The 16,726-nt window shown below is 41.8% G+C and overlaps 1 protein-coding gene across 1 annotated transcript in view; it reads left to right on the top strand.

Moving 5' to 3' along the window:
- The first annotated feature begins 228 nt into the window (after positions 1-228).
- The window catches only part of SLC5A7 (solute carrier family 5 (sodium/choline cotransporter), member 7), a 22,816-nt gene continuing 6,318 nt past the window's right edge, over positions 229-16,726 (top strand). Inside the window, exons 1-6 of the mRNA XM_015421448.1 lie at positions 229-406; positions 6,756-6,869; positions 7,877-8,032; positions 12,598-12,746; positions 14,582-14,725; positions 15,507-15,660. Coding sequence (XP_015276934.1) covers positions 229-406; positions 6,756-6,869; positions 7,877-8,032; positions 12,598-12,746; positions 14,582-14,725; positions 15,507-15,660 — 895 coding nt within the window. The remainder of the gene's footprint in view (positions 407-6,755; positions 6,870-7,876; positions 8,033-12,597; positions 12,747-14,581; positions 14,726-15,506; positions 15,661-16,726) is intronic.

The following is a 16,726-nucleotide window of genomic DNA, read 5'->3' as shown; positions in this document are numbered from 1 at the left end:
AATAAAGAAATGATACTGAAGTAAAATGGAAACTGAATCGATGTGTTTAGTTCGTTAGTTTGTGTAACATTCTAGGTTTATTTGGGCTCATGTAAATACTGTTGAGGGTTTTTTTCTTTTCTTTTTATATGGATAATTAATGCACCATACACTTATAATGTCCTGTTACCTTTTTCCTAGCACTCACATTAGTGAAATAGCATTTCAGACAACCATCGTGATTTCAAAATGCCTTTCCATGTGGAGGGTCTGGTAGCTATCATTGTGTTCTACTTGGTAATCCTGTTTGTTGGAATATGGGCTGCTTGGAGAACCAAAAACGCTGGACGCGATGGAGATCGTAGTGAAGCTATTATAGTTGGTGGAAGAGACATTGGCTTGCTGGTTGGTGCATTTACCATGACTGGTATGTTCTTCTCTCTTTTTGTTTATTGTTTATTGTGCATTTATTGTGCATGGGGATGCAAATGTAGCCCTTTTCGAAGTGTAAAACTTTCCAAATTGCTACTTTCACCAAAATTGTATGCTACAAAAATAGTCTTGCAGAAAAACCTTCAACCAGTTGCTTCTGAGTATTTCCACCAGGAATCACATACTCATGTGTTTTGTTATTGCCTTTGAAAAATACACCCCACCGGTCTTGCTGAATAATGCAATACAAACAAGCCAATGTCGATACACAACCATGGCTTTCCTAATATAGTCCCTTTGTGTTTATTAGAGAAATTATTTAACAATCGAACTGCATTTTTTATTCTTTCAATACCTTTGCTAACATCTGAGGAAAAATGGATTAATTTCACCATTCCTCTGTTGAGCTAATAAATAAAGGGCAATTTACCACTCATATAATATAGAGCCCTATGGAACATTTTTTTCCTTCGTATTATTTTGAAATCTGTTGAGTGATATTATATTGGAAAACACAAAATATCATGCAACAAAGACCCTTTTAGGTGCCCTCAGTTACATACAAGCCAAATATAGCTATCAATTTCAGTAGGATCACACCAGGAATTCACCATCCCTGCTTTATCTTCATTTAACCAAATGCTTCAGCACATCATGTGGTGATGTACAAAGCAATTTATGCAAGATGGTATGCAATTAAGCTAGCATAGTCTGCTAGTTCTTAACCTTATCGAGAGTACTGATATCAGAAGGGGAAATTCTGTTGAATCTAGAGGTCTGCTTTTCTTTGCAAGATGGCAGGTCTCCTTGACTGAGCAATGACGTCAGAGAGGGCAATAGGGCCAAGTGGTGAGTCATAATGCGCCAGAACGTTTACTGGCCAGGCCTTCTGTTATAGTTGTTAGCAAAATAACATTTAGGTTAGTGCAAAATGATATTAGACCAAAACAGACTGAACCTTTTGTACTATAAAGGCTGTACAATTCAAATTAAAAATGGTTCTCACATATGACTATTTTCTTTAAGTGTTCTATTTCCCTTTTTTTGTAGTATTTCTGGCTTTGTCATTAAAATTATGTCATAAGGGTATAAAGCTAATCAATTCTGTTGAGTTCCAAGAAAAGTTTTATTCATTTATAGTTTGGGACACGAATTAAATCAAGAAATGTGTCTCGTTAAACCTCTACGTTTTGATCCACGATTAAAATTTTTATTCCACTTTTACTTCAGGATGGAGCTATTCCCCATTGGTTTGTCATTGTCCATCCACCCAGATACATAATTCCTGTGATTATCGAATGCTAGATTTTCAAGACCCTACCAGATCCAAATCCTATAGACAGTTGCCAGTTAACTTTTTTGTAATCTCACATTGCTTTTTGGTGTACAACAGTTAAATGTGGGAAATATTAGATGATCTGTGTTTTGTCAGACTGGAGGAGCAAGTTCTGACATTTGGAAGACAAAATGCATTTAATTCTGTCAAGAGAATCAATTGCTGGTCCTAAAAATGATAAGAATATTACAGACAAGTTCATTGGGAGTATCATTAGTTGTCTTTTATGAATAACTATGTTAATAATCACTCAGAAAATGGTAAAATGTGCTCAATCACTAAGACCCATAAAGGAAGTAAAATAAGAATTTTTAACCTAAATAACAGTTAACTGCATCTGCTGCTCTCAAAATACTATCATATCCTGATAGCAGATTTAGAAAAGAATGACAGATTTAACTTCGGCACATTCACAGAGCAACAATATGCATTTTAACTGTCATTCTGTATATAAACAGTTTTCTTTATCGTAACACAGCAACAAAAATTATGCTAAGATTTCATATCCAGAATGAGTTAAAATTCTGAGTTAAGATCGCGGAGGGGAATTTGAAATTGAGATCTTCCAGGGGAAATCTCCTGGAATGCAGTTTGTTGTGCAATCCTAAACATAGTTGCATCCTTTTAAGCCCATTGATGTCATTGACACAGAAAGATGTAACTTCACCTTGGATAGCATTGTTAATGTTGTACAATAAAAAAATGATACCATCAGCTCTCTGCATGGTTCAGGAGCATCACTACTGTTAATACAATTCAATGGGGTTATGTTGGGAAGGGTGCATGAGAAACTTTACACAAAGAGGTTGATACATGAGATATGTAATCAGTTAATCTGAATGTGGGATATTATAACATACTGTGGTGATCTCACCCTTTTCCCTCCTCACACACAGGATTTTCCCTTCTGTCTTCTTTTTTGCTGAGCAGCCCCTTTATTTTCTTCTTATTTGTTTGTCTATGGCTGTCCCACCCATTTGCTTTATTGGATGGATGGGTAGATGGATAATAGATGGATACTGGCCCAATCCAGCGAACTGGGGGAAGAGACAAAATCACCTTCTTGTACTCTGCTTTCAAAATAGCACATGAGAGGCTTTTGAATGTTCAAAATAAACAAAATGTTTTATTTTACTTGGAGGAGAAAAGGTCAGGTAGAATCAGTTATAGGATGTATGAGGTGTACAGATAATAAAACTGAAGTAACTTTGTATTCACAGAAACACCAGATGATTTTTTTGCCAACAAGTGTTTCTGCTATTCAACAAGGTCTTTTAAACTTTGAGGAGAGAGGCTTTCTTTTAATTTTCTGCTTAAACATTGAAACACAGGTTTCTCACTGACACAAAGTTTAGAAGGCAGGAACATACAACCAAATTCCCATAATCCTTCTTTATACACAGATCAGGGATCACTTCTCTTTTTCTAGAAGCTATTTCCCTTTATTTGTTTGAATGGGGATTTCCCTTGATCCACTCACTCTCCTAGCCTCCTTCCCAGTCCACAGTCAGTGCTTACCTTTCTCTTCTTCAACTGTCAGTTCCCAACTGTCATTCCTTAACCAGTTCTTTCAACAGAATCCTGTTTGAACAGCCTGTCACTCAAAGGTTCTCAGACCCTGTTAGGCATTAACCCTTGACAGTCCATCACCCATACATATGCCCCTTTGGTGATATCTGGCACAGGAGATAGGTTGTGTATCTTGCATAAACATTTGGTATACAGAATCTTTGACATCTGCATAAATTTCAACAATTTGTTGAAATCCCTTGCATGTGAAAAATGAAGCCACTAAAACTTTAGGATGCGATGCTCAGTGTCACTGTCTGCCTGTTCCTTCATTTTAAAAAGCAAAGTATTAAAATGGAATCTGTGGAAGTTCTACTGCTTGATACTTCCCTTGTTTAATGGACAGTATAATGATATGGTCTTGTTTTTAAAGTGAATATTTTAAATAGTCGAAATATGTACAGAATAACAATATAAGAAGGTTTACCAAAAAGTGTTGTCAGTATATCTTGAGCCTCTAAGCCTGCATAGTGGACATGGTTCTTCAGCAATGTCCATGTTTCCTGTTGTAAAGATCAAGAAACAAAAATCCACTCATATATCAACCATAACAAGTAAGATCATTGCTGGCGTTTTGCTACCCATGCCATCCCATTGCAACCTGGCAGGGAACCAGCTTATATATATCACAATTTTATCTGGCAGCATCACATACAGAGCAATTGGGAACATGATTTTTATCACCTGGCATCTATTCCAATGCTGGCAGAAAGGTGGCATACTGCTGTTTTTGCATTATGATGTTTCTTTTGTGGGGAATCGTATGAGCTCTCCATGCAACCCCTTCTTACTCACCATTATGCTGGCACTAATAGGACAGTGGGGGCGAAAGTGCTCCATAACAGTCCTTTCTGTCTATGCCTGCATTATTCATCACCACTATTTGGAACTGGGTTATGCTTCATGTTTTGGCAAGCTGATCAATTCACTGTCTTCAGTCCCGTCATAGGACATAGACTTGGCTACCCTTAAATAGGAAACTATGCCTCTTTGCACCGTTTCCCTCTAACTACTTTTTGAGATACACCACTGAATAAGTCAGCTGGGTATTTATGAATACCTAAATATTTATGAATGTATGTTTTCTTACAGTATTGTTCATTAAGGATATAAAGAACCATGTGATAAATGGTCTAGTGCTCTCAAGAGTGAGTTGTTCATTAAGGATATAAAGAACCATGTGATACGCAAGTCAGATAAATGGTCTAGCGCTCTCAAGAGTAAGTCATAGGCAGCATAATCTGATTTGAGTTCCAGTGTGGACAGAGCACTGACCCAGGACGTAGCTAGAGAACAACTGATCCCTCAACCTTGCCCAAGCTAGAGAAGCAAACAGGGATCACAGTGTTAAACACCAGAAGCAATCAATCACTGTGATTTGGGGATACTATATTTTTATGACTGACAATTATATATCGTCCTTACATTGTTACATCAATAACAAGATTGTCGAAATAATTCATGTGATCCAGTAACACAAATATAGAAAAGTCCCAGCCTTGTTATCTCTGCAAAACAGCTTCTGTAATAAACTGTGGTTAAGACAAGCCCGTTCCGTAGCTGATCTTCCTCTTAGTTATTCTTAGTGGATCCTCCTCAAAAGTTATCCTCCGTTTATATGCAAAGCAAGCCAGTCCTTTAATCTTTTCTTATCTGGTACAAAGCCTTCTGTGCTAATATAAGATGGCAAAACTTATAAGACGTAGAAATAAAGGATCAGTTCCTCTGGAATGGAATGAACTGAACTCAGCTCTCCTCAGCACTCGACTAATCATATAGTTTTTCTCAGCTGCCACTGGCCAATCAGAGATGAGGTGTCACTCAAGCTCTCTGTTCCAGTGGAGTGTTAACCCTTCCATATCTCTGATTCTGCTGCACTGGGAACCTGGTTTTTAAGTGTAGTCCATCACCCAGGCCTTACCAGGCAGTAGCCTTGCTCACTATCCTGGAATATGAATTCCATTGAGGGAACAGTACTTTGAACAGCCACATTTTACTCCCAAGCCACTGAGCATCACTGCAGCAGGTTCAGGCTTCAGAACACATTTGGCTGTCCAAAGATCGATCAGAGCCATTCCTTAGTGTGCTGGCCTACATCACTGATTGTTTCTCAATTTAACGGATAATCACTGAGACTAGTTGTCTTATACCAAAACTTTATTACATCATCACCTGACTTCTTTCAATAATACAGTGCAGCCATTAAAGCAAATTATATTATTTGTACATTTTTGGTTAACAGAGTTCTTTCAACATCCAGGATCATAGCTACATTTAAAAAAAAACCCACCAGGTACTCATTAATATACACATTTTCTCTAGCAAGGAAATAGGTATCAACTACTCCTTTTTATTGAATTTTAAATAAATCAAGTTATCCAAAAAATCTCAGGACTTGCCCTACATTCCTGATGTTACTTCAGCTGAGATGTTGTGTTGTGGATCAAGCAACGAGGCATTCAGAACTTATGGAATCTTATGGCACTTCAAAGACTAAAAACTTTCTATTCCCACATAATCATTCATGGACTAGTCCACTTCTTCAGGTACAATTTATCACTGAACTAAGCACTGCTTAGTGGTGCTTTTTCTATGAAAGGGTCTACAGCAATGTTGCTAGAAGTGCTTCTGAACCTGCTCTGTGCACATAATTTTATTACAGCATTAAATAAATACTGAAACATAATCACAATCACAGTGTGGCAGTTTTATTTTAACTACAAAATTTGGCAATACAGTTTGCTGAATCCATTATGGTAACAAAATGAAAATACAGAGATCTAAAAATTGGGGGTCATTCTAAACTGTTCACTTTTTTCTACTGCAAGAAAATGATGTTTTAAAAGGTAAACTCATTGCTGGACAACAGTTCCATAAAATCATAAACAAATGCAGGGGACTTCTTACCAGAATTCAGAGAAATAAAAAACAAGTCCAGCCAAACTGTTTCTGTGGTAGTATTTCCCTAGCTTGAATAAGAACGTGTTTATGAGCTGTTGTAGAGTATTCTGTATTTCCCAGTTGATGGAGAAACCTCTGAGAATCAGTTCATTAGCTTCTCAGGAGAGGGCTGCATCGCAGATGTGGCCATTTCTCCTGAGAGTATAAGGGTATAGCTCAATTCAGAAATCTGTCTGAGAAACTGAATTTTTAAAAAGGATACCACAGCAAACATTTGGATAGGGGGTCAAAGCTCTTTCTTTTTTCTTTAGTCTGTATTTTGTACTTTCCTTCTTTCTGGTTCTTCAGAATGTCTAAGGCCACTAGCCCTTTAATATAAATGTACCTATTACACACCTATGACATGTATTTAGCTGATGTGTACATTACATTAGGTATCCCTCTCTACTGGTAATGTATGAGCTGCAAAAAGAAATGTCCTGTTTACTTTCTTTTCCCTTCTGTTGCATGTGTTAAAGTTCTTCCATTTCTTCCTCAGCCACCTGGGTCGGAGGAGGTTACATCAATGGGACAGCTGAGGCTGTCTATGTGCCAGGATACGGGCTGGCTTGGGCACAGGCCCCCATTGGATATTCCCTTAGCCTGGTTATAGGTAAGTGAGAGCTGTGGGTGAAGCTAAATGTTAAAATCTGAAACAACACAGTTAAAGGATAAGCCAAGGATGGCTGCTCTGTGACCCAGTTACATCAACTACATCTCATGCTCCTCTGTATACTCCTCCTTTCATGTTAGATGGATTTCTGTGCAGAAGCAACTGGAGAATGGGAAAGGATCAGCACTAGGGAGGAGAACAGCTCCCGGCAGAACTGTGATGCTATGATGGGCTTGGTGGATCACAGCCTGCAATTAGGAAACGATCAGCCTTAAAGGGCTAGCTCTGAGCCAGGTTCTGATATTGACTTGACCTTGTGTTTTGTGGTTGTCCCAAGAACAGTACAACAAATTTGGACATCAAAGGAATTTGAGGGTAATGCATTCCTAGCACTGGACTGAAGGGGGAAATTACCATGATAAACACGTCTAGTTTGTCTGCTTCCTATAGAAGAATATCTGTACCAGTCAATTAAGCTCCTGCTTGCGTGAGGCTCTGAGGTTCAGGGTGCAAAATTTAAATTTTAAAATGTTATCCTCCGATGAATATTTGCAACTTATATGGAATGAAAATATAAGGTGAAGGTAAAGGTTTCCCTTGCTCGAAAGCCAGTCGAATCCGACTCTAGGGGGGCGGTGCTTATCTCCGTTTCCAAGCCGAAGAGCCAGCGCTGTCCAAAGATGTTTCTGTGGTCATGTGGCTGGCATGACTTAAATGCCAAGGTGCACGGAACACTGTTACCTTCCCACTGAAGCCATACCTATTTATCTACTTGCAATTTCTTGCTGTGAAACTGCCAGGTTGGCAGGAGCTGGGGCCAGAGACGGGAGCTCACTCCGTCATGTGGCACTAGGGTCTCGAACTGCCGAGCTACCAACCTTCCAGTCTGCAACTCAGCGTCTTAATGAAAATGTACTTTTGCAGAAAAAAAATTGATGTGGAGCTGTATATTGAGTGTTGGAGCTGTCCTGGACCCTGAGATCACTGTGGTCTTTCTGATGTTACAGGAGGCCTATTCTTTGCAAAGCCAATGCGTTCCAAAGGTTATGTGACAATGTTGGACCCATTTCAGCAGATTTATGGGAAGCGAATGGGAGGGCTTATCTTCATACCTGCATTAATGGGGGAAATGTTCTGGGCTGCAGCCATCTTCTCTGCATTAGGTAAGAAATGATGATGATAATTCTGTTGTTTGGAGTGGGGATAATCAACTGGATGTATGACTGTTTGGAGAAGACAATGATCTTGATGAATAACGGTGCTGACCTCTCCTGGTGTAAAGCATTCAAAATGAAAAGCATATCTGTCATGTTCCTAGAGATAGTCAGGAAATCAAAAACCTAATTTAAAAACTAGTTGGCTTGCTCAAAGACCCCAAATAACTATTAAGTGGTACTTGTTTGCTGGAAACCTAGTTGTAAAATGCTGCATAGAAATATTGGGTGAGCTTTTATTTATAGTAACATTTGAAGAGATTCATTTATGAGAGGCTTTGTGCTTTGTCTATACAACTCATTTTAACTTCAAAGAGATTTGAGTGATTGTGTTGCAAATGAAATTGTACTTGTGTCTGTTAAGCCTTTATAGTAAATGCCCTCAGGATCTCAAAATGAAGCAATAATATCTTAGTCCTTGAGTGTTGTTTTGTTTTCATAGGAGGCCTTGCTATAATTGTTTCTCATAATTACACTGCTTACTTCAGTCAAATGATATACAGTATATAAAATTTAAATATATGTTTGTACTAAGAAAAAGGCTGCTTTGAGGATTTTAGTTGCAGCCACTGATTTAAAGATTAAAGATCAATTCACCAGCCTAGGAATCTGGCTGGTGGTCCTATATGTGGGGGTGTTTTCACTGATTTAAAAAGTAACATGTGATATGGACATGTATACGCATACAGAGTCCTAAAACTCAGGATTATGTGGTTAAACAGGTTTATTTGTGCAATGTATCTGCAAATTACTGGCTCTATATATGGAGAGCCAGTTTGGTGTAGCGGTTAGGAGTGCAGGCTCTAATCTTGGAGAACCAGGTTTGATTCCCCACGCCTCCACATGCACCTGCTGGTGTGACCTCGGGGCAGTCATAAGTTCTTTCAGAGCCATTCTCTCAAGGGCAGCTCTTGAAAGAGCTCTCTCAGCCCCACCTACCTCACAGGGTGTCTGTTATGGGAAGGGGAAGGGAAAGGGATTGTAAGCCACTCTGAGGCTCCTTCAGGTAATGAGGATATAAATTCAATCTCCTCCTCCTCCATATATGCTTGAGAAGTTTTGGAACTGTCCACCGAACAGGCTGGATTCCAACCAAGTGAATGTGTATATTGGCATTAGTGAAACTCCAGGCTGAATCACAAGATCTAAAATATGTTTGACTGGAATGGCCCAGGCTATCCCAATCTTGTCAATTCTGGGAAGCTAGCCCTGGTTAGTACTTAGATGGGACACCACCAAGAAAGTCCCAACTTGCTATGCAGGCAGGCAGTGGCAAGCTACCTCTGTCTCAGGGAGGGGCCATGTGGTAGAGCATCTGCTTTGCATGCAGAAGGTCCCAGGTTCAATCCACAGCATCTCCAGTTGAGATGGTCAGGTAGTAGGTGATGTGACCTACCAGAGACCCTGGAAGCCACTGACCAACTAAGTAGACAATACTGACCATGATGCATCGTTAGTCTGATTCAGTATAAGGCAGCTTCGTGTGTTCATGTTCTTGGGATCTAGTCCTGGTGAAAACTTACATACAAAATAATTACACAAGTACTAAATTTGAAACTCTCTAAACTTCTGTCCTTGATGGAACTGTGACTTAATTCTGGTGTAATCAGAATGTCTGGTAGCTCTTCTAGCATGGAGGGGGACTCTGCAGGTGAATAACTGTAAGTGGTCTTTGCAACTGGTGTTAGTTTAAGTTGAGGGAAAACACACACACACACACACACATGCACACACAAACGTGATAGCGTATATAAAGCTGTTTGGTAGTGCAATCTTTTTAAAATAAAAAATAATCAAACTTCTTTCCAGCTGTGCTCTGATTAGCTGGAAAGCAATGGGGAGCTTTTAACCATAATTTTATTGCAAAGCCTCAAGAGTCTGAGAATAAAATGCATGCTGAGGTGATGGGAACTGAGTGGCTTAAACAACTTTCAGGGCATTTAAACTATGCATTCTTTTTGAGCACAGCTCAATTTAGGAGAAGGCTTTCTGTGGCGTTACACAATATGGAAGCTGGGACTGCGACTACCTTCTAAGCATGTTTCGTTCACGAAAGGGCAACTTGAAGTCTAGGAACAATGTGAGGTTTTTCAGTTACAGGCCCGAGGGCAATACGAATGAGTGACTGGAGTTCCCTCTGAGTTTGGTCCATGGAGACCTGAGGATCCAAGCATAAACTCACTGCCATTCCTCCTTGCTGATTCACACATGCCTCTCCACCACTGACGGCTTGCATGAGTGAATGGGCCATCACTAGTCCAACACCAAAGATAAAATGTATATGTCACGTCAGAAGCAAGGATTTTTCAATAAATTCAGTCCATGCAATCATCAAACATGCAATCCCTTTTCATATGCTACAATGGCAAGTACTGGAAGCCTGTCAACAGTGCTCTGATGCTCCCCCTCATCAAGGTCACATTGACTTTATCCCACTAAGGAGGACCCACAAGGCCTCCAGTTGGAGAGGGGATTGCACCACTGATTCCTCTTCCTTTCCATACCCTCCAGTCTCACATGCTACCACCTGAGCAGGGATTCTATATCCTGGTTGGTCTGCTGCAGATCCTCCTTAAACAGGCCCCCTTTCCAATCCTCTCCAAGGGCTAGCCCCTCCTCTCTGCCCTTTCACCCCAGCCAAAAAGTAACCTGGCCTCAGCTGTCATCACTTTCTGGGTTGTTGCTTCCCCCACGCTTGGCCTGATGATGCGATTGGCTCCGCCTGGCTGCCAACATCAATTACTTGGCCCAGAGTAGAGCTAACAGGGAGTTAAGAGTGACGGACTCTAATCTGGAGAGCCAGGTTTGTTTCCCCACTCCTCCTTCCCATGAAGCCAGCTGAGTGGCCTTGGGTCAGTCGCAGCTCTTTCAGAGCTCTCTCAGCCCGCAGATAAGTCTAGCTCACCACCTAGTGGTGTATAACACTAAAAGAGCTAGAACTTCAGGCTGCCAGACAATCTTTGGATCTCCTGGCTATACTACACCCAATGTCATATGATAATTATAATTATTACTTAGCCCAGAGTCTGCAGCCCTGCCCTCCCTTTTTGGGGTATATCCTGGCCAGGCTGAAGTGGCTGCCAGCCATGTGTGGCCTGCGTCAGCTGAGGTGAGTTGTGCCTGCCAGGGGTCTGAAAGAGCCAATGCATAGATTTTCAGGATTTGCTGTCATATATACTAAAGCTGAACATCTGCACATTGTCTCTTTCGGACGACATGACAACCATGCATATCAGTAGGATCTCCCAACAGTTGCCGTCCTCCTGGTACACGTGGACTGCCACATCTGAAAAGGAGTTGTGAAGTCAGGTTACACATGACTAAGTTAGAATCAACCCATAACACCAACGTAAGTGAGTAGGAAGTGTGAGGACACTTTGGATATGAAGTTTTGAGGTTTCTGCTATGAAGGGGGCTGTGGGAGTCTTAGCTGTAATATAACTAAATTGAAGGGGAAGTTATGATGTTACTGCTAGGTTTGCATTGGATTCTGAGGCTAAAATCACAACAGAGAATCCTGCCTGTCTCTCTAGCTCTCAGACAACAGGAGACAATGCAGCCATTGAGCTTCATGTTCAGTCCTGTTCACTAGCTCTTTCACCACCCACCCCATCCCTTCCCAATGTCCAGGGTAGGAAACAGGATTCCAGTTTCACACCATGGCAGGTGGGGAGAAGGTAAGCAAAGGGACAGGGACAGAAATATGGCAGGAGGATGCATTACATCAGTTCAGAAATTTCTGTTGCCACAGCAATTTCCCTTGTGTTCTAAAAGATCTAGTGACACGTATCTTTCCTCCTTCCCTTCTTTCTGCATGGTACTTCCTCCACAACGGTTCATAAGTGATGTATCATAGCAGTAATGATTCCATACAGAATTTTTACACCAGTAGTGCCTTTTACGCAAGTGCTAGAACTAGCTTGGAAATACTCTGTGTGACACACAAGAATGACCTGCACTGTCTGACACATTGGTGGTTCACAGGAGACACTGGAGGCCTTTCCAAGATGCTCCAACATTATAAAGGGATCATGTAGCCTCACTGAGAGCCAGTTTGGTGTAGTGGTTAGGAGTGTGGACTCTAATCTGGGAGAGCCAGGTTTGATTCCCCACTCCTCCACATGCAGCTGCTGGTGTGACCTTGGGTTAGTCATAAGTTCTTTCAGAGCTGTTTTCTCAGGAACAGTTCTCGAAAGAGCTCTCTCAGCCCCACCTACCTCACAGTGTGTCTGTTCTGGGGAGGGGGGAGGGAAAGGGATTGTAAGCTGCTCTGAGACTCCTTCGGGTAGTGAAGGGTGGGGTATATATCCAATCTCCTCCTCCTTCTCCTCCTCCTCCTTTGAAGACACACACCTTATGTTTGTTAATGAGTGTATTAAACTAGTGGCCTCCTAAAGTCTGAAGCCAACTGTGTAACAGAGAATCAGCCAGCCATTTGGGGGGGAAAGTTGAAAAGCATGAATGGCTAAAGTAATTTTGTTTTGTTTTCCTTCCCCTCAAATTTTCTCCTGCAGGTGCTACCATAAGTGTGATCATTGACATCAACATCAATATTTCAGTTATTATTTCTGCCCTAATTGCAATTCTGTACACACTGGTGGGGGGACTTTACTCCGTAGCCTATACTGACGTGGTCCAGCTGTTCTGCATTTTCCTAGGACTGGTGAGTTTCTAAATATGATGTTGAAACCACAATAGTTTTGCACTGGTTAGGGTATGCTCTATGTATATCTCATTCTCATAGTAAATTACACTTTCCCTGTCAACAAGAATTCCAGTTTTTATACTTTGCCATCCAGCACTGAAGAACAGAGTTCAGTTTGGGAAGTATATAAATCACAATATACCTCACAGCTCCAATGAGCAAGTGGTTCTTCTGTGACTTGAAAAATGCTTTGTGCACACAATGGGAGAGATCCACAATCTCCTCACACTTAGAAGCCACAGTTAAGGGCTTGGTAAGCACTGACCGTAAGTGTGGCTAACACTCAGTGGGATTCCCCCTTTAACTCTGATTTGAAACCAACAATGATTATTTCAGACCCTGGATAAACAGGAACAGCGATCAGCATTAACCGTGATGTACCATAAACTATGATTACAGTGAAAGGTGAGGAGATTGTTCCAAAGAGGAAGGGAAGAAAGGAAAATTGAAAACAGTTTGGGTCCAAGTACCTGAAGGACCATCTCCTATATTATGTCTGGGTCCACAGATGAAAAATTTGAGAATGAGAAATACCTTAAATTAAAACAACTTCAGAAGAAGAAGAGTTGGTTTTATGCCCCACTTTTCACTGCCCGAAGGAGTTTCAGAGTGGCTTACTATCACCTTCCCTTCCTCTCCCCACAACAGGCACCTTGTGAGCAATGTTCCCACTAAGCTTTGGGGTCTTGTGAGCAAAAATTCTACTTTGTGAGCTACTGGCATTAAAGTTGTGAGCAAGCAATATGGCTAGTGCATAAATTAGCTTGCTCTGGAGCCGTCCTTCCTGAGCTAAGACAAAAAATGTGTGAGCCGGAGGCTGAAAAACTGTGAGCTAGCTCACACTAACTCAGCTTAGAGGGAACACTGCTTGTGAGGTAGGTGGAGCTGAGAGAGTTCTGAGAGAACTGTGACTGGCCCAGTCACCCAGCAGGCTTCCTGTAGAGGAGGAATGGGGAATCAACCTTGGCTCTCCAGATTAGAGTCCACCACCATTACATCACACTGGCTCTCTTTAATACACCACACTTTAATATAAAGAGCAACCAAACATCTTGTTTTAGAGACTTGTTCTAAGCTCCAGATGGAATATAACTACTTCTCTGTTGTCTGGTAGGGATGGGTCAGCTGATAACACAGAGCCCTTGCTCGAGACGCCCATTTTCTCTAGACGCTCAGTGCTGCTATATTCCAATTAAAGAATATGCATCAGGAATTCCCATGTGAATCTTATGTTTATTTACATTATGTACTCTCAGTTTTCTTTGGGCTGAAATCATCAGAAAATATAGTCTCTTTGGAGTGGATCATACAATTTCATTCTGCCTTTCTCTGGCACGTTTCTCTGGCACAAGGACCCTTCCACTAAGGTTCATTCTATCAGAAGCACTGAAATTAAGCTTGCCATTTGCATTCCTGCAGTGGGCAAACCCCCACCGCTGGCCCCAATGCCCCACCTTCAGGAAAATGAGTAGGAGAAAAAAAATGTCTTCATAGTGATGCTCTAGGAATCTCTACATGTTCTATGGTCTTTACCATAGAGATGAGGGGGAAATCACACAGAAGTGATGTCACATCCTCCCCTGGTACCACCCTCAAAATCTCCTAGCATTTTTGAGACAGTGTTGGCAATCCTAACCAACAAATAAAACTACTGGATCCAGCCCATTGTTTTCTTGACTATATGCATTTGTGTTTGGAGTTGGAGAACTGCTATATGACCACTAAATAAAAATTTGATGCTTTTCTTCATGATGAGTCCCCCCCCCTTTTCAATTGCTGCTCTTTCATTATAGTGGATCAGTGTTCCATTTGCAATGTCCCATCCTGCAGTGACAGACATTGGGATTACTGCAGTCCATGAAGTATACCAAAAGCCTTGGCTTGGCTTTGTTAAAACCCCTGACATCTACATATGGATTGACAATTTCCTCTTACTGGTGAGTACTCCTATCGGCTCTATAAAGGAAGTAGAAAAATGGGATATTAGAATATAACTGGACCTGACCTGCATGACCCAAGCTAGCCCGATCTCATTGGATCTTGGAAGCTAAGCAGGGTCAGCTCCAGTTAGCACTTGGATGTCTTGGGTTGCGACACAGAGGCAGGCAATGGACAGCCACCTCTGCTTGACTCTCGCCTTGAAAATCCCACAGGGTTGCCATAAGTCGGCTGTGATTTGACAGCCCTTTCCACCACCAGAAGGCAACTGCCTGCAGTTTTACGTGGTGAATTCTTTAACTGCAAAAATGACTAATTAAGCCATGCTCAATGAACTGCACGAAAGGGTTTGTAACTTTTTGCTGAACTTTGCCACAACAGTTATCTGACATAGTGAAGTATCTACAGAGAGCTGAAGGACAACTTTGTGGCCGGTGACTTACTCTCACTCTTGAGAGTGGTTGGATTGAATAGAGAGGGAGAATGAGTGGGATGCATTAGATGGATTTATTGTATTTAATTACAAAAACATGTCTTTGCCAACTATGCTAGGGCAAATCTAGCTAATCTGGGACAATGCTTTTCTCGCCCCACCCTAATGATTTCTGTACAAATTTTAGTATGAAATCCCTTTTGTGCTGAAGGTACAGCTGCATAATTATTGTATGTTGTTACTGGATGTAGTAAAATATATATTGAGTAATAGTGGCTAAGAGAGTGATCTCAAAAGGACCTCCAGTAGCTAGAAATGATTAAAGGGTCTGCTTGATGTATCCACAGATGTTAGGGGGAATCCCATGGCAAGCATATTTTCAGCGAGTCCTTTCCTCTTCGTCTGCTATGTATGCTCAAGTGTTATCATTTCTGGCAGCTTTCGGATGTCTTGTGATGGCACTCCCTGCAATACTCATTGGTGCAATAGGAGCATCAACAGGTATGCTATTGTCCAAATCACAGATACCTGAAGCAGCAGCTACCACTAGAATTATTCTAGCACAAGAATTATGTCAACCCAGGGAGGGAGGGCTATAAATCTCATCTCTCCCTTATTATAAAAGAGTTTTGGGTGCCAGAATTCTAAAATTGGCCCCTTTAGTGTTAGGCCGAAAAAACTGCCACTCGGAAGACACTGGCTGGGTTCATTGGCTGCTTTGTGCAGTCCCGGCCAGCGTTCCAAGGTCATTTACATATGGAAGCTGATTGGACTACACTCCATTCCACACCTCAAACTCACCCCCCCCCCGCAAGGCAAGTTGGAATTTTCAGTGGGAGAGGAGAATGATGTCTCGGAAGACACTGGCTGGGTTCATTGGCTGCTTTGTGCAGTCCCGGCCAGCGTTCCAAGGTCATTTACATATGGAAGCTGATTGGACTACACTCCATTCCACACCTCAAACTCCCCCCCCCCCCCGCAAGGCAGTTGGAATTTTCAGTTGGGAGAGGAGAATGATGTCAGCTGCTCCCTAGGCAGAGGCTGTGTGTGTGGGGGGGGGGGGGTTGTAAAGACAGACAGGCAGATAAACGTTGGCTGATGGTTGCCAACTCCAGGTTCGAACTCCAGGACATAGGGTTGCCAACTCCAGGTTGGAAACTTCCAGGATATTTTAGGGATGAAGCCTGCTGAGGGTGGGATCTGAGGAGGAAGAGGGGGACCTCAGACAGCTACAATGCCATGCTGCCCACACTCCAGACAAGCTGTTGCCAGTCTCCAGGTGACAGCTGGAGAGATCTTAAAGCTTTGGTGCTACTTCAAAGTTCCCCAGGAGCCCAAAACAGAGTAGTGTTTTGGAAAATCTTGAGGAATTGTTTGGTGCATTTACGATGGGGCTCCTGGGGAACTATTGTTGCCAATCTTGGCCCAGCAGCCATCAAACCATTCTCTTCAACCCCCTGCTGTGCAGCTGACTTTCCCCTAGGGTTGCCAATCTCCAGGTGGGACCTGGAGATCTCCCACTGCTACAATTGATCTCCAGATGACAGAGATCAGTTCCCCTAGAGAA

Source organism: Gekko japonicus, unplaced genomic scaffold (genome assembly GCF_001447785.1).
Source record: "Gekko japonicus isolate JY-2015 unplaced genomic scaffold, Gekko_japonicus_V1.1 scaffold860, whole genome shotgun sequence".
In the NCBI taxonomy this organism is placed as follows: Eukaryota; Metazoa; Chordata; class Lepidosauria; order Squamata; family Gekkonidae; genus Gekko; species Gekko japonicus.
Note: the sequence above shows the minus strand (reverse complement) of the source record. Positions and strands in the feature narration are given on the sequence as shown.